This window comes from Populus nigra, chromosome 16 (assembly GCF_951802175.1).
Source record: "Populus nigra chromosome 16, ddPopNigr1.1, whole genome shotgun sequence".
NCBI classification, from domain to species: Eukaryota; Viridiplantae; Streptophyta; class Magnoliopsida; order Malpighiales; family Salicaceae; genus Populus; species Populus nigra.
Window position 1 is genome coordinate 1,608,994 of NC_084867.1, and position 18,285 is coordinate 1,627,278.

General features: G+C 32.4%; 3 protein-coding genes across 4 annotated transcripts; 2 read left to right on the forward strand and 1 right to left on the reverse strand.

Moving 5' to 3' along the window:
* Positions 1 to 6,705: 6,705 nt before the first annotated feature.
* On the reverse strand, positions 6,706 to 8,235 carry LOC133675996 (low affinity inorganic phosphate transporter 4-like). The gene has a single exon (XM_062097572.1). The coding sequence runs from the start codon at positions 8,233 to 8,235 to the stop codon at positions 6,706 to 6,708; it is 1,530 nt and encodes a 509-aa protein (XP_061953556.1).
* A 3,200-nt stretch (positions 8,236 to 11,435) lies between these two features.
* Positions 11,436 to 13,717, forward strand: LOC133675990 (plastid division protein PDV1-like). The gene is made up of 2 exons (XM_062097567.1): positions 11,436 to 11,851; positions 12,954 to 13,717. The coding sequence occupies exons 1-2, from the start codon at positions 11,537 to 11,539 to the stop codon at positions 13,467 to 13,469; spliced, it is 831 nt and encodes a 276-aa protein (XP_061953551.1). The 5' UTR covers positions 11,436 to 11,536; the 3' UTR covers positions 13,470 to 13,717.
* A 136-nt stretch (positions 13,718 to 13,853) lies between these two features.
* On the forward strand, positions 13,854 to 17,757 carry LOC133675991 (CRAL-TRIO domain-containing protein C3H8.02-like). Of its 2 annotated transcripts, XM_062097568.1 has the most exons (7): positions 13,854 to 14,060; positions 14,159 to 14,292; positions 14,409 to 14,664; positions 14,798 to 14,834; positions 15,796 to 15,913; positions 16,233 to 16,343; positions 17,412 to 17,757. In XM_062097568.1, the coding sequence occupies exons 2-7, from the start codon at positions 14,221 to 14,223 to the stop codon at positions 17,547 to 17,549; spliced, it is 732 nt and encodes a 243-aa protein (XP_061953552.1). In that variant the 5' UTR covers positions 13,854 to 14,060; positions 14,159 to 14,220; the 3' UTR covers positions 17,550 to 17,757. The 2 variants fall into 2 exon arrangements, with proteins under 2 accessions (XP_061953552.1, XP_061953553.1); XM_062097569.1 differs by lacking the exon at positions 13,854 to 14,060 and having other exon boundaries at positions 14,088 to 14,292; positions 14,373 to 14,664.
* Positions 17,758 to 18,285: the final 528 nt, after the last annotated feature.

Consider the following 18,285-nt stretch of genomic DNA (forward strand, 5'->3'; position numbering starts at 1 on the left):
CAATTTGTGAGAGAAAATGGTAGTAGAGTTATGAAAAGTTTTGTTTGTTTTCATATATTGCTAATTGAGGGAAAAATTGTTAGGAAAAATGTTGATCAATGAAATTGAGTTTGATCATTTCCATACTTGTACGTTGGCATAAAGGGTTTGAGAGAGTCAAGTGAATTTATAGGGTTCATGATAATTATCTAAAACTTTATGTGGACATGTTTGTAAAGAGAATGATGGAATCTTAGGGGATGCTTTGGGAGTGATTAGTATCATGAAACAAGTTTATGGGTGAATGATTTAACATACATGATTGTAAAAGAAATGAGTGTTACGTTGTGTATGACTTGGGGGGGTTACATGTGAATTTCTAGAGACATAGGCAAAATGTGATAGTGGTGGTATAGTCTCAACAATTTTGGGATGATCTCAAAGTATTTGATTTAACTTTGTTTGGAAACAAACAAGGACGTTAGAAAAACATAGTTATAGTTTTGGTTTGGAAAAATTGATGATGGGATTGCCAATGTTCTTATTACTACATATTTGATGGACTAAATTCTGGTGAATATGGGTATAACCAAGAGGATTTATATTAGGGCACCACATTGTAAAAGTGGACAGACTTAAAGTAGATGTACTTCATGTTTGTTCCGACAAGGACATCAAGTTCTTCTGTTGGGGGAGGTTTGTTAGAGGGTTAGATTCATAAAGGGTATAATGACAAAAACATTGTTGGAAAGACACATTAGGCAATGGCAGCCCATGAGACAATGTTGAAATCAATAGCAGCGATAGCCTGTGGGACAATGTCAAAATCAATAACAATGACAAAATTGATAATATTGGCTTACATAGGTAATAAGCTGATATAAGTTAGGACTTTGATGATAAACAATCCAAGCACACATGAAACATAGCAGAATTAGAAGTTAGACATTCAATTTATAAGGGAAAGTAGCAACATAGTTGTGGGAAGTTTTGGTTGTTTTCAGACATCACTAGTTAGAGAGTAAGACTATCTAGATCGTGAGTGATGGGTTGTCAAACATGGGATGTGGTTGGGGATACTTTGCAAAATCATTAAGTTCATGGGAACACAAAGAGAGATTGCCCAACACTTGCTGGAATGAAGCCACTAAGTTTATGGAAAACATAGAGAGAAACTACCTCATTGTGTCCTGAAAAATAAAGATGACAACTTTATCTTATAACTTCCACAAAATTGTTTATAAATAGGCTTCAAAGCTTTTTTTGTGTAGTATGCAAACTTGATGCAAGTTTGGTGCATAACATACATAGATAGATTTATGTATAATCCTCTGTTAAGAATAAATAAAAGATTGAGAAAAAATTCTTGTAAATATTGTTGTGTACTTTGCTTTGCTTGTGTTAATTTCGCTTGTTTGGGACAAGTTAAAGTGTAAAAATTTCTTTGGGTGAGTGAAACACATAGTTGTGGACAAACACGAGTGAAATGATAATGAAATGCTAGATTTAGTTGGACTAGATCTATAGAGGCTAAAATTTATGGACAAAAATTTCTCTACGTGACACATTATTTTTCAAATAAAAACTAGTAATGATATGTAAAACAATTTTAAATCGAAGCAAGAAATAATGTTTTGATTATTTATGTGTGACTATATAAAACATAAAAGGATAATTAATTTTAGTAAATAATATAAAAATAATAAAATATATATTTTAATCTCATTGAATATTCATATGCAATTTCTTTGAAAATTTATGCATATTAATTTCACATATAGTTATAAAACAAAGTGCATATATTATCATAAAAAGTAAAAAAAATGAAATAAATAAATATTATTTTAAATATTATTTTGATTATTTATTTAATTAGGATTTTACTTTAAGATAAAGAACATTTAAAAAAAAACAAGAGAGCATAGAGTATTAAGCTCAAGCATGCTTAAGCCTTTTAAGTCTAGGCCTGCACACTTGCGCCTTGGAGCTTAGGCCTCAATTTTTTAAAAAGGAGCAGATGAATGCGTAGTTCATATGAGAAGACAATGTTTTACCTACTACAACAATCTTCAAACAGGGAGTCCAAACTTGTGGACCTCAAAAACTAAAATTTAAATATAATTTTTTCAACCTGAAAACATGAAAAAAAAAACATTCTATAGTCTTAAAAAATCTCCATTTCCAACTATAAACACATTATAGTCTGTCTAAGAACTCAAAATAAAATAAAATCAAACAAATGTTTTGGGACTTAATTGGATTTTGAAATGAATTTATAAGGGATTTGATTGCCAGAAAAATTGATTTTTAAGTTAATTTGGGCTTTAATTAGAAGAAATTTAAGTTCTGGGGCCAAAATATATTTTTTAGGAATTTATTAGGTCAAATCAGGGGTTTAATTGCATAAATATTGAAGTTTAAGGGCCAATTGGGGACTTAATTGAGAAAATCCGGAACCAGGGACCAAATTGGAAGAGGCGCATAAATGGAGGGGCTGCAATTATTCGGTTCAGGGGCCTAATTGAAGAAATTGCAGGTTTATCAATCAATTGAGGGCTCAATTGCATAAATCAGAGGCCAAGGACTAAAGTGAAAAACGCGGCCAACAAGAGGGGCAGAGACCGAAATTGACAGGGACACAATTGAAATAAACAAAAGATAATTGAGGGCTGATTTGAAATTTGGCAAGTTCTGGCGCCATTTTTAATTGAAACGGCGTGTTTTATAAAAAACAACGCCGTTTCATACATAAAAAAAGGGACCGAACCATACCGTTTTGAACGGCACTGTTCCCCTTTCTTCTTCCTCCCTGGACGCGATGCAGAAGAAGGAAGAAAAATGGTTTTTCTTCTTTAAACCAGCCTCTCTCTCCTCAAGGCCACCAACCCGAAGCCCCACACTCTGGACCACCGACCGAAGCCACTGGCCGGCCGACCGCTCGCCCTGCCGAAAGCAAGGGAGCGGCGCCTTGCTGTCGCGGGTGGTGGCCGACCAGCCGCCGCGAAACCCGCTCCCCGGGCGCACTAATGAAGGGCCCAGCACCCTTTCACTCTTATAAATATAGAACAAAAACACACTAGAAAAAAAAAAGAAAATAAAAGGAGGAGAGAACCCGAAGAAAGAAAAAAAACCGAAGAGAGAGAAGAGGAGAGAAAATCAACTGAAATAGAGGAGAGAGACACCGAAAACCCAACACTGAGAGGAAGGAAAGCTAGAAACCGCGAGGGAACGTAGAAAACGAAAGCACAGCAAGGAACCGGGAAGAATGTCGCTGAACCGTGGGAGACAGTAGCACCGCTTGGAGCTGCCGTTGGAACCACAACGCCACTTGACACCGCCACCGGCCTCCACCGCAGCACCGCCAGCGAAGCCGACAGACCAATGACGCACCGCCCCCTTCGCGCCAGGTAACCCTTCTTCTCCCTCATTCTTGCGTTTTATTTTTTCTTTCTCTGCATGCAGAACGAATAGCGTTCTGCATGCAGGGGTGGGGGGAAAATAATTCCCCCCCCCCGTTTTGGTTGCTGGGCAGGCGGATCCTGGTCCAGCCTTGCCTTCTGGGGCGGGCCTGGCCCAGAAGGGGATATTAGTTTTTTGGGCCGAGATCGGCCCAACACTTTTGGGCTGAGTCCGACCTAGTTAGTTGGGTCGGGTCGGCCCAGCCCGATTTAATATTATATATTATATATATTATATTTTGTATTATATATATATATATAAATTTAAGAAAAAAATTCAAAAAAATTATTTCCAAAATATGTGATTTTGTTGTAATTTTATTACTGTATTTTGATCAATATCGGTTTGTATTTTTATACTGTAAAGATACAAATCTGATATTAAAATACCCGGTTTTCGTCAAGAAAAATAAAATAAATTAAAAAAGTTTTGTTTTCATGCATACAGCCTAGTCTCTCCAATATATATATATAAATATATATATATATATATTATAACATCATATTTTCACACAACAAAGAAAATTTCAAAAACAATATATGCATTAGCATGCATTTTGGCTTTAATAACCAGTTTATTCAAGCCATGAGAACTAGGCCAATATTTCAAAAATTCTAAAAAATCTTTTTGTTTTATTTTAGTATATGGGGTTACGAATTTATACGTAAAACGTATTTCTTGATATTAAAAATATTTTTTTTACATAGACGTTAGAACGGTTAGGTTTTACCCGATAAGATAAGGACCTCCTTATTGAGGAGGACTTTTCTTGAACCATCAACGGACCAACAACTAGAAATACAATAACACCTTAGCCTTTTTTATCAGACAATCAAACAATGCAGCTTACCTTAGGTAAGATGTATTTGGGGTGCTAATACCTTCCCTTTACGCAACCAGTCCCTGTGCCCGATCTCTGAGACCAGTTAGGGTTCCTAGTGACCAAAATATTAGGTGGCGACTCCCATTCCTTTTTTTTACTGCTAAGAGACAAAGAATTCCTTGTCTCCCTATATTTACCAGATATATATATCCCCTCATACACATTTAAGGGTGGACGATCGTCGCGACGTCGCGACGTCGCTCACGTGCGACATTACTGAAAAGTAAAATTTGAAAGTAAAAGGGACCAAAGTGTAGAATGTTGCATCCCATAAACATGAAAAATGAGAAGAAGAAAAAACCACCCTTATTCTTTTGTGCCAAGTTAGTCCCTTTAAAAAAATATATCATTTAAACCCTGTAATTGCATTTTATAATAGTATTTTGTAATGTATCATCAAAATAATATCTTTCATAGTGTATATATGAGAGCAAACAAAATAAAACAAACTACAATACACAAAACCATGGTAACACAGCTCACAAGGACCAAAAAAACAAAGAAATAAAAAAAAATTATCTCATTTAGTTTAAAGAAATAAAATTCAATGACCAAAATACAAGAAAAAAATTAGGGACTTCAAAGAAAAAAAACAATGAACAGTGAAATAAATTTAGATGCACAATGGAACACTTATCTCATTTAGTTTAGTTTGAATGTATAAATATATACACTCACCCAAGAAGTTTTTTAAATATCTAATCTTGTTAAATATATTCCATCGCGATCACCATCATTACCAAAACTCTAGCACCACTATTCTAGCATTACCATCATCTCCATTATTGATTATCTCATTACTATAATCTTGAAGTGTATAGTTTAATTGATCAGGTTTTAGATTTGTTCTCTAAAGGTTACTAGTTCGAGTCTCACAAACCTCAAGGTCATTGGAGGTTTACATGGTTATTAACTTCAGGACTAGTGAGATTAGTCGAGATGCGCATAAGCTGGCCTGGACACCCATGTTAATAAAAAAAATTTATCTCATTACCATGATGCATTATTGATCTTTATCATTCTTGTATCACTATACTTTTTATATTATAATGTATCAAGTATTTTAAAATATTTTTCTTGTAAGATGTTTTTTGTAAAAAGATTTTACATGTGACATATTTTTTATTCATAAAATATTTTACACAAAACAAATATCTATTAATTGATTTCTTCATTCATTATAAAAAAAAACTATTTCTTTATTAAGATATACTTTTATGTTCGTTTTTGACAATTACACACTAGATTATTGTATAATTATTATGATCATTAGTCTTATTGCTATCAGCCTGATGTCCAACGTCAAGTAAAACCTCTTTATTTTTTCAAATAAAAATTTCACTTAATGTGATTTTAAAAGGAGCTATTGCAATATAAATTAAATGCTTATGTAATAATAAATAAAATTGATATGAAATGAACAAGACTTAATTAACTATATTGATAGTTTTAACAAAATAAGAGGAAATGGATTTTAAATTCCATCTATTTTTAATATATATACATATATATATAAATTCCGATTGACTTTATATTGTATAATTCCCTATAATTGATTCATATCAACAAAGTATGGAATCTGACAATAATATTATCTCCCTCAGTACTGCACTAAAATAGGCAGGGAAGCTCTCATGGGGTGCTTTCAGAGAGGGCATGCATTTCGTGGAGTGCTCTCGATCTCTTGGTGTTTTTTAGACCACAACATTTGTGATGCAATAGGTTGTAAGTATTTTACTTAAACCTTGTTCAATTTTAATTAATAAATTGATCATTTTTTTTTAACCATCTCATTGTATCTTATTTCTTTTATTTTTTTAATTTAACAGTAAACAATATTTTAAAAATAATTTATTTGTTAATAAAATTATATTTCTTTCTTGAAGATATATAAAAAAGGGAGATGTCGAATAAGCCTAGGAATATTGTTTGTAATTTTGGCCGGTGCACTGGGCAGCTTTTTAATAACGTGTTTAGTATTGTTATAGTAATTAATTTTTCAAATATTTTTTATTTTAAAAAAGTTATTTTTGATATATACATCAAAAATTCAAAGACATTAAAAAAATAATTTTAAGCAAAAAATAATAATTTTGAAAACATGAAAGCAAATTAGCACAAAATGATATTTACTGCACACCGACACTTATGTTTACATTTTTCTATACTTTTTTCCGGGGCGATTTTTTTAGGGCTTGAAAATTAGAATTTGTTAATTTTATTATCAGGACATGCATAAAAACAAGAATATCAAGCCAAAAAAACTACCTTCTTTTCTCCCCATTTAATAACTATATATATGCTGGCAAGCAAATTTATCCCTTCATATAACTTCCCTAAGTTGGCCATGCCAACTCGCTGAGCGTCTAGCAGCAGTTCTCGTCCTATATATTCTGACCACCATCTTCGCCGGATATCTCCTCCAAAGACTTCCCTTTGGTCTCCGACAGGAAGAACGTGAAACAAGCCCCTAGAATATTGGTGAAGGACAGAGCCAACAAAGCACGCTTTATTTTGGTAACATCCCCATCCAAAGTATATGTTTGAACCACAAATGCCCCAATCATGGCTCCAGCCTTTCCGGCCGCGGCGCTCAATGCGTGGCAAGTTGATCTGAGTCGGGTTGGAAACAACTCTGCGGGAAGCACAAACGTTGTGCTATTCGGACCGAAATTGGCAAAGAAAAATGTTAGGCCGTAGAGAAGTGCAAATAGCCACTTATGTTCTTTAAGACTATCATAGAAAACTCCCATAAGCAGCATGAAGCTTGACATCATGATAAACCCCATGACCTGGATAAAAAACCGGCCTAGACTTTCAATGAACAAGACGGTGAACCAGTAACCAGGGAATGTGCCAAGCAATGCAACGATGAACATGGCACAAGATGTCTCGTAGACTTCCTCTAAAGCACTAAGATCAGCAGCTTGTTTCGTTAATCCCATAGCTGGAAATATGTCCTTTTGTGTTAAATTTTGGCTATAGAATGCTATATCCAACAAGAACCATGTGCTCATTGTACCTATCAAGTGATATCCATGCCGATCAAAGAACTCCCAGGATAGTAGCTCGTAATTGTTTGAGGCCCTGATCTCGGACAACTTGTCTGATTCTTCTTGGATATCAATATCAAGAACTCTTCCCATATCGGCTGCGGCTTTTTTAGCATTCCCTTCAATTAGAGCGGTGTAACGACCGCTTTCGGGCATCTTCATCCGCCAAAAGAATGTTAACATGGCGGGCAAAGCACCAAGCATTAGCACAATTCTCCAAAGAAAATCCGCCTGAGGTTGCGTAGACAATATAGGATCTTTGCTAAACGGCACAGCATGATAACGAGAGAGAAAAATCTTAGAAAGAATCATTGACACTAGCCCGGCGAAAATAATTCCTACTCCTTGCATAGCAAACACAGCAGCTATAAATTTCCCACGAGTTTTCTTGTTTGCATACTCAGACATTATCGTCGCGGAAAGTGGATAATCACCACCAATGCCAAACCCTAGCCAAAATCTGAAGAAACAAAGTGTGCCAATCACAGATTTGGCTGATGATCCAAAGGATATGCCTGAGCCAATAGCACAGATGACCATGATAATCAAAGTGACACCATAAACCTTTTTGCGGCCTAGTTTGTCACCAGCCCAACCAAAGACTAGTTGGCCACTTAGTGTACCAACTAGGGCTACACCAGTAACCACGTTGTTGACATTTGTTGGAAGCTTTCCTGGATTTCCTGTAATTGGATCATAGTAATAGAGGCGACCGAGGAGTTTCGACACGGTGGAGATGCAAAAAAGATCATAAGCATCGGTGAAAAATCCCATGCCTGCGATGATAATCGCAGTGACATGGTACAATTGTATCCTAGCATTGTCAAGAGCATTAAGCACCGCTAAATTTGACGAGGACATGTCTTTCTTTTCGTTCTTTTGGCGGGAGTGGATAATTTTCATGCCTAGGATTTCATGGTTATATAATTGGTATTTTAAGCAATATGATAAAGAAAAAATAAGCTCGATGAACACTAAGCCATGGGAGAATAACAAGAAATTAGAAAGGGAATATTGAGGATATACCCATTTGGAATTATAATTAATCTAATTTTAGAAAACTAAATAAATTTTAAAAAAATTAATTATGACTGAAAACAAGTATGGTTAAGCTTTCATACACTCTTGCTCATAACGAAGATACAAATTAAATTATATTAGAAAACAAATATGTCCCTCTCTCTGTTGCCTCAAGGAAAGAGATCAATATGTAACGTACGTCTCCATGCTAATCATTCTACTGAGGGTCAAATTTAATGTTCTGGGATATTCCTAAGTTTTTTCAGAGCTAATTAACTAGCAAGAAATCAAGCGATGTCTTCTGAAACCATGACCGGATGTCCTTCAATGTCCTTGGAATATTCTTCATTTTTTTCTATATATAGTACTCGTGTTTCTCTTTAGGCATGAGTCCCTTCAAGCTTCATTGCTGCACTAATTAAAAATATCTCAAATCCTGTTTGTTTGCTAAACAATATTTTTTAAAAATAAATAAATTTTAGAAAAGTAAATTATTTTTTTATATTTGGTAGTGTAATAAAAAATAAGTTAGAAAACACTTTCTAGTATTTGGTTATATCATGGAAAATGAGCTGGAAAATAATTTATTAATGTTTTATTTTTTTCAAGTTTATTAAAATAATGAGGAACAAATCTTACAAATTAAAAAGTTGAATAAGAATGAAATTGAAAAAAAAATAAAATTTCATAAATTATCTCAAATAAAATAAATAATAATCAAAATAATAGAGATCAAATCTAAAAATTAAAAAAAAAATAAAAGATGAAGAAATTAAAATAATAATAATTAACTTTTCATAAATTATTTCAAATAAAATAAGTAACAATCAAAAGAATGAAGACCAAATTTAATAGATAAAAAATTTCAATTAAAAAATGATAAGAAAAAAGCAAATAACAATTATAAAAATGAGGATCAAACTTAATATAAAAATTAAATTCTAAGGGATGAAATTAAAAAATAAGTATTCAAAATAAAATATATATAGCAATCAAAAGTTTGAAGATCAAATTTGATATAATCAGTAAATAATATGATATTTCTAAATTTTCCATAACTTCTGAAAAATGTTTTCCTTCCAAATTTTTCAGGAAAACATTTTCCTGAAAACCAAGCTAAATTTTATTTTGATTGAGAAGTATTTTTTATTGATCAATTTTTTTAATAACAAACAAATATAAAAAAATTTAAATTTTTTTTTTAAAAACTACTTTTCATGGAATAAATCCAGCCATATTGTCAATTTTAATTGATCAGCATTTATTAGCTGTCCATGCTGTTTGTTTCTTTGCAGTAATTACACTATCCGTACAGCTCTCTTTTTTTTAATATTTAATATATTGTTGATTATATTTAATTTAAAAAGGGTTAGGGTCTCAATCACGTCTAGAATATACAGATGGGTACATGAACAAATAACATAATGATTATCAGCATAAAAAATCAATACATGCTACTTTTTTATACAAGAAAAATGAAAATAACAGTATTATCTTTATCTGTTCAATTACTATTATATAGAAAATTATTTAATTAAATCTATAAACATTAAATCTCATCTTTACATGATATTAAGCTAACACAATTATCCAGTAGGTGGTTCAATAATAAAAATTTGAGATTAAAAAATTTGTTTTTTTATAATTTTAGATTCGAGCTTTATATTTGCTAATATGATAGTCACTGAAGGTTTATATGGTCTTTAATTTTAGAGCTCGTGAGATTAGTCGAGATACACGCAAGCTGATTCAAATACACACATTAATAATAATAAAAAAAACTAATATTAGTCACAGACAAGCCATCCTTCGAGCTTGCTAGCACCCCTAACAACTATGAAAATTGTTGGATGAAAAAAAAAATAAAATTTTTTAAAAAGTTTTTTTTGAACATAAAATCAAACTTATTCGGAAAATATTTAACATGGTTTTTTTTTTAAAAAAGCAAATTTAAAGGAGTTGAAAAACTGTTATGAATGATAATTGTATAATTTGATTAATTGCCAGTATAAAGTATAGGAAGTATGATTATTTTCTTATACAAGAAAAGGTAAAAAATAATCCAGACATAATTGTTAGGTAGATTGCCGTTAAAATGAAATTCTAAAGTCTATAACATGAAATCTATATGCACAAAGACATGCTTCAAGCTTGCAAAGCATCTATCCCACCACTACGAGTGTGTTTGGCAGTGTGATTGCAAGTACTTTTCAAATAACTTTTTGTACCAAAATACATGCCAACGATGTTTTTTCATTTTTTAAAAATTATTTTTGACATCAGCACATCAAAACGATCCAAAACGTACAGACCATATTAAATTTTAACAAAAAAAAATTCAAATTTTTTGGGAACGCAGCCGCAGTCGCGTTCTCAAACGGGACCGAAATTTACATGGCAAAAATTGTTGCATATTATTTCAAGTAAATCACGAGCCAAGTGTGAAATAAAAGAGACAAAAAAAGAGTAATGATATTTTCCTCCAATAATTTATAATTTTAAAATCATTTTCAATTAAGATGTTTTAAAACCTGATTTGGAATCGGATTTTATATTAAATAAAGTAAAAATTAATTCAGTCAAAAATAATTAATTCTACTAGTTAACTTCCTGGATAAAATTTGATTTGACTATAAAATTATAAAAGAAAAATATATTTTAAAATAGTATTATTTTAATTTTTTTAAAAAAATAATATTATTTTAAAATGAAATAAATTAACTCAACTTGTTAAATTTATGATTTAGACCTTAAACCAAGTTTCAGATTTTATAATTTTGTTTTTATTTGACTTTATCATGTCATTTAGATTATTAAAAAATTAACTAAACTTAACAAGTTTTAGAAAATTAAAAACTTAATCTATTTGATTAATAACCTAATTAGAATAAGTGTATTTTGAGTAATACGGTGAAATGTATTTTTTTTAAATAATGTTTTTTAAATTTAATTTTCACGTATCAAAATCATTAAAAAAAAATTAAAGGCTTTGAATTGCGAATTTTTCATATTAACTTACCAAATAGCAAATTTTCTTTTTTCCAAAACTTAATTGTACCCAAAATCGAACAAAAAGCCATTTTCCATCTTCACACCTTTCCTTTTTGTGTCGCCTTGCTTATCTTCTTCAATGAAATGAGAGATGGAGGTCGAAGAAATAGAAGCTGTGCTAGAAAAAATATGGGATTTACACGACAAATTAAGCGATGCTATTCACTCAATTTCACGCTCTCACTTCCTCAGCTCAATCAAATCCCTTAAAACCAACAACAAGAAACTGAACAGCGAAAGCGATGTCGGGTTTGAAGAGAACAACAACAGTAGGGCTTCTGGGTTTGTTTTTGTTAAGGACTTTGGGGTTGTTGACAATGACTTGTCGGCTATTCAAGAGGCTAAGAGTCTTAACTCTATTCGGACTGCTCTTGAGAATCTTGAAGATCAGCTGGAGTTCTTTCATGTGAGTTTTGGTGCTATGGTTTTATGGGATTTGTTTAGTTTATTGATTGGTGGGTTTTGTTTTGATTTTGAGGAATTTGTGGGAATTTTTGAGGTTTTTCGTTTTTGGGTATGGTATAAAATAATTTGTTAGTGAAGTCATGGGAAGAAAGAGAAATCGTGAATCTAGGATTTGTTTGTTTGTAGGTGAAAAAATTGAAAGATTGAGGTGAACTAGGTGCTAATTGTGTGTTTTACAAGCAAATGGGTTTTTATTTATTGACTCTTCGGTCACTACTTTTTTGATAGATAATTCATGAGATTATTTTTATCCTTGGAGGTTTAATTTGATTGATTTTGATTGTTTTGCCTGTTTGATAAATTCGCTTGCTGACTCGATTTTGATATTTGTTTTCTTGTTAATTTTCATCAGTGTGTTATCCACTTTTAATTGTAATTAGATGAAATTGAGGTGATTGAAAGGCTTGTGAATTGTTTATACACTTAGATATTGTGGGGTGTTTAATTACTGGAAGTTGTGCAAAGGACTAGAGGAAGTGAGTTGCGTAGGAACAGGATAAGTATTCTGTTGATTCTTTCTAGGTTAAATAAGACCAAGTATTGTGCAAGTGTACAACTTGTTCGGATACAACTGTTTTACAGTGAAGATTGCTTTGACAAAAAGGACTTGTTTGAGCAGCGCCTGGCCACAATAAAGCTTTCTGAGTTCATTTCAGTTCACAAATGGTGAGTTGTGCTATGTAAATTGCTGTAACCACGGTAAGGAGGGGGTAAACAGATCTGATTGATTGTCATTAGATATGATAAAGACCTGCTAATGTTAGGGATAGCATAGTATCAATTGGTAGTCTCAAAGAGAACTGAGAGAAACAGAATTGGCAATCACACATGATTGATTAAAGTAAACAAAAGTCATCTGGTCCTGTAATGAACAGAATGTTTGGTGCAATGTTTTGTTGAGTTGTTATAGGTGCCAATAGTGATGCTCTTCAACTATATTGGTCTTTGTTTTTCATGCTTCAATTTATGTATGTGGAATTATTTGCTTCACATTTCCAACTTATGCATCATTGGATATACATGTCATTTTGTCTGTTATGCAGACTGTACAAATACATCAACGGGCTGAGAGAGATGCTGCAATTGCTCGATTAGAACAAAGTAGGATTATTCTAGCTGTGAGATTGGCTGAACACCATGGTAAGAAGTACAAAGTAATTGAAGAAGCTCTGGCATTTGTTGGGGATGTAAATGATGCAAGTCGGTTTGTGTCCCGTGAAAACCTTTATGGTTCACCTACAAGCCCATCAGGTGAGAACCTGGTTAGGCATGAAGGGAAGGGGCCTAACATGGTGATCAAAGTTCTGCTTTCTAGTTTTGAATTCACAAAGAAATCCCTCAAATTGGATCTTATGGGTGGCATATTGGGCAATGCTGCTTTATTCACGGTTAGCATGATTGCCATGCTCCATCTGCATCAGGTAGCCTACAAGGACCATCCCAATAAGCAAGAAGATCTTCTCTACAGCAATAGAAATGGGAAGAAAGTTTCTGGGCTGGAAGGATCCTCATCCAATGGTAGTTTGAACCACTTGGATGTGCTGTTAGCAAGGGGTTGAAGTAAAAGGCTGAATTTTTTCTTGCAGTTAGTTAAATGGTGGAAGCTATGCCGTTGTTGTGATTGTAAAAGCTTAGTTGTTTTTGCGGATTTCTTCCCACGCAAATCTGGAGATGTCGAGAAAGGAGCTAGCTCAATTCTTGTTGAGATAGAGCTAGTAGTTTCTTTGTTGATAATTTTTTTGTTTCGATTGTGTATATCTAACCAAGTTTATCTTTCAAGTGGGTGATGCCATCCAAGTTTTTCTGATATGAATGCCTATCCTTTGCTACCATTTTACTTTTCTCCCGCGTCAAAATTGCTTTGTCGATCACAGTTTTCCACGAGGGAACTATTTATAGGATTGGTCTATGTTATAGCAAGCGTTAGATATTGCTATATGGTTCCTTTTCTGGTTCGATCGGAAGCCCAACAGGCTTAGCCCTGTCCCAAATCCTGATCTCATCTTTCTAAAGATTGTAGTTGAAATTCCAAAATTAACACTTGATTGTTTATTATCACAGTACTAAAATAACTATAACCTGTGCAAATGTCCATGTTAGATTCCATGTCGGGGCACCATAATTCCAGGACCATTCACTTCAAAAGAAAAGTAGGGTTTTCTCTTTCTTATTATATCAGTACCTGTATGTTTGCTGCTTTACCTCTACGCTACTCTGACCCCAGAAAAACTGTTCTTTAAATAAACAGGTCGACAGCCCTTCTCGTTCAACCTCATCCTCAACACAAAGCAAGCTTTGCTGTCTTGCCAAATGGATAAAAAAGAGGAAATTGCACTTTCCCGGATGAGAAAATCAGTCCAAAAACTCGGTGGTTCTACTGAGGTATGAACATGTCTTCCACGCAATATGCACCACGATATCCTGTAGAAATGTAACTTTGTGCCCTATTTATTGGAGTTCAGGTTTGATTCTTTTTGACTCGGTGGTTTTATTGGCAGAGGTATGGAGACCCAACATTGACAAGGTTCTTGAAGGCAAGATCAATGGACTCGGAAAAGGCAGCAAAAATGTTTGTGCAGTGGCAGACATGGAGGGCTAGTTTTGTTTCAAATGGGTTTATTCCTGAATCTCAAATTCCTGATGAATTGGAATCAAGAAAGGCCTATTTGCAGGGTTTATCAAAAGATGGTTATCCAGTTTTAATTTTCAAAGGAAGTAGGCATTTTCCCTGCAAGGATCACCTTCAATGCAAGAGTATGTATCCAAAATCCCCATCCCATTTTAGTATTTTTTTTCTTTTTTCTGTATTTTCACTCTCATGTGACATGTGACATTACCTAACAAGCACGAGGCATATGATTCCTCTTCTGCTTTCCTTTTGGTGCAGGGTTTGTGGTATATATGTTGGACAAAGCTGTTGCTAGGTGAAGTTGGTAAACTCTGTTTGATTATTATTATTACAGTGATTGTTTTTTAAAAATATTTTTTGTTAGGATGCATAAAAATAGAGGTTTTTTTTTAAAAAAATTATTTATGATATGAGCACGTTAAAACAATATGAAAATACAAAATAATAATTTAAAATAAATAAAAAAATAAAAATAATTCAAATTGATTCAAAAACATTTTTGAAGCGCAAAAACAAATAAAGAAACTTTTAAAAACCATAGATGTAAGACCAGCACATGATTGACTTGAAAAAAGGCATAGATCATTGAGTTATAAGTTAACTAGCCATAACCGAATCAACTTAGATCAATTATTTTTATTAAAATGATGTAATTTCATTCTATTTTAGTAAAGAAATTTCTTTGATATTAATCCCACCAGGTTTAAACTAGATTTAATAGAGTCAATTAGATCATTATAAACGTGGTTGGGTCAACCGGGTTTTCAATGTTTTTTATTCAACTTGAAACTCGATATGGATTAGGCTTCACATCATGACTTTTCCTAGACAATGCGCCAAACCAGGGTGGATTTAATAACTATTACGTGAAACTGTAACTTCTAAGTGATCGTGAATTTATCATGTCCATTTTGCCAGGTGATATCTCCTGATAACAGCAAAATGCTATCGAACCGATTCGTCGTGTAATAAGTTCATGCTATTGAGGGATCCATTTGATATACCCATTCATTTGTATCTTTTGGTTGCTTACGTTTTCCTCTGATCTTCAGTTTAACTTGTTCATGAGTTGCACCCCCTGAAACCTGATTCTCCTCAATTTTGATTGCAAATATATATATATATATATATATATATATATATATATATATAATGTTTCCATTCATCGTACAATGTAATTTCTGGTGATCAGAAAGGTAAAATGTAGAGCACATTTTCTGATTTTTCATAAAGAATATTTGCTTATGCCGTTTCAGGGCAATTAAAGAGCATGAAATAGGAAATGAGAAGTTCATTTGCCTTGTTGATCTTCGGCAATTAACATATAAGAACTTTGATCCTCGCGGATTAATCAATGCTGTACAATTTCTGCAGGTAATTTTTCTTATGTGTCTTTCTTTGATTTTTCTTTTTAAAACAAAAAAAAAAGGAAAAATCCATTAATGTGATGAACGGGGAAAGGGGAAATTGTTAAGTAAGCATGACCTAATTAGTGATAATTCAAAGTATTTGACAAAAGAACATTAATTCACTTGTTAAACTATTTAACCTAATCTTAATCACTTGCTAAAAAATAACATGTGTTAAAGAAGTGTGTTTTGTTTCATTTTAATTTTTCAATTTCATCCTTCCAATTGCTTTCCTTGTGTTCCAAGAAAGACATTTACATCATCTGCCACTCTGAATCATACAGGCTTACTATCCTGAGCGTTTAGAAAAGATGTACATGTTATTCATGCCTCGATTCTTTCAAAGTGTTTGGAAGATGGTTTGCCACTACCTCGACAAAGGAATAAGAGAAAAGGTATGGATTTTATTTATTTTTAGTTCATTGGACCTCCCGATATTCATGTGATGTAATTCAATCTTTTTTTCTTTTTTTTTCTTAAGAGAGAGTGTGTGTGTGTGTTACTATTTTTTAATTGCAGAATTGTTTTCAATGCTATAGTCCAATGTAATCTATCACCTTAGTCTAGTATGTAATAGTTTTGTTTGCTAGGTCAACCCGGTAACTTGGGGTAGCTTGGATTGAGTTGGTGAAAAAAAACTCGTTTTTTTATTAATATCAAAACGACGTCGTTTCAAGAGTTTTTTACGAGTGTTCATGGATATAGTTGGGTCGAGTTTTGACCTATAATTGTATTCAACCCAATTTTTGATGTTTCATAAATGGTAAACTTGACTCATTTAATTTTTTTAGATCCAAGCAAATTGAATATATCATGTTGGACTGAATTTTTTGTGGATATTAATGATTTTCATGGGCTGGGCTTATATTGCTAATTTCTATGAGTCGGGCTTAATTAGAACTAATATTTAAGCTCAATAAATTAGTATAAACAAACCTGCTATAAGTTGAAACAAACAATTTAGACTCAATATATCAGTTGAATCAATTGACTAAAAATAAAGAACATATAACAACAAATTACATTTATTATTATAGGATATACAGGTTTGGTTGGATTTCAAAAATCTAGACCCACCTTTTAACTTGTGATATCTATTTATTAGATTTTTTTGACCCATTATTATTTGTAATATTCACATTATCTAATTTTAACAGATAGGGTCGGGTAAAATAATATAGATTTCAAATGGCAATCTATATTTCAATAAATCAAATAATAGGAAATAAACAAAGTTTCTCTTGGAAGTCCCTAATTAATGAATAATAGGAAACAAAGTTTCTCTTGGAATTCCCTAATTAATTTCACTTTGAAGAAACGAAGATCATCAACTCATGTTCTGATGTTCATCCCAATCAAATCTTAATTATAACATGCAAAAGCCTGATAAATTTTTATAAGCAGAGATCGTTTTCCTTATTATATTAACTTTGGCCACCTTAATTTGTGACGAGAAACTGCAGACTGAGATAGTGAAGAATGATGAAAAAGCAAGAATCGAGTTTGTAAAAAAAATTGGTGAGGAGGTCTTACCCAAAGAGCTTGGTGGTCGAGCACAACTTGTAGCACTGCAAGATGTTATAGTGCCCCAATTGAACTGAAATAATGTTGATATAGAGATCAGAAGAGCTATAATCATGGTTTTTTTTTTTTTTTTTGGATCTTCCTTTTGTGTGAGTGTTAGCAGTTAGCTAGTTCTTCTTGTTGACCATTATAGCATTATAATTAAGAATTGTGAGAAGCTTTACTCTGCTGAAGATTCATGCTTTGGCTATGAATAATACGCTTTTGAGACTTCACATTTTCACACATGACAAGTTTTTTACATGGACTCGTATTTAAAAACTTGATTATTAGATTTTTTTTCATTTTCTATGGATAAAATAGAGAAGTTTTTTATTTAATATATAAACATATCCTAATTCAAAACCAGCTTGTATGACTTTACCAAAGAAAACCACTAAAATTGTTTGTGATAGATAGTAGTAGATTTATTAGTCATCTATTAGCTATTTAATCCGTGCTTCGGCTGGGTCAATTTCTTTTTTAAAAAAGTAAATATACAAGTGTTTTCCACATGTTTTTTATATAAAAAATCTTAAAGTGTAAAAAAAAAACTTATGTAGATTGAAAATCATCTGTGTCAATAAATGAAAAAAAATCATTAGCGATAACTAAAGATGTAATTGGAAAAATCAATAAATAAATATAGATCAAGATATTTGATTTCTCAGTATAAATCATTTACTCGGTTATGTTTAATGACTCTCTTTATTAAAATTATATTTTTGTTTAGTCAAATAATAATAGAAATAAATATTCATATGAAATTGATTG

Excerpts from the sequence above, each read along its gene's own strand:
- LOC133675996 (XM_062097572.1), bottom strand. The coding sequence starts at position 8,235 with ATGTCCTCGTCAAATTTAGCGGTGCTTAATGCTCTTGACAATGCTAGG.
- LOC133675990 (XM_062097567.1), top strand. The coding sequence starts at position 11,537 with ATGGAGGTCGAAGAAATAGAAGCTGTGCTAGAAAAAATATGGGATTTA. Across the intron at positions 11,852-12,953 it reads ATCAGCTGGAGTTCTTTCAT|ACTGTACAAATACATCAACG; the intron begins GTGAGTTTTGGT and ends TCTGTTATGCAG.
- LOC133675991 (XM_062097568.1), top strand. The coding sequence starts at position 14,221 with ATGGATAAAAAAGAGGAAATTGCACTTTCCCGGATGAGAAAATCAGTC. Across the intron at positions 14,665-14,797 it reads GGATCACCTTCAATGCAAGA|GGTTTGTGGTATATATGTTG; the intron begins GTATGTATCCAA and ends CTTTTGGTGCAG. Across the intron at positions 14,835-15,795 it reads TTGGACAAAGCTGTTGCTAG|GGCAATTAAAGAGCATGAAA; the intron begins GTGAAGTTGGTA and ends ATGCCGTTTCAG.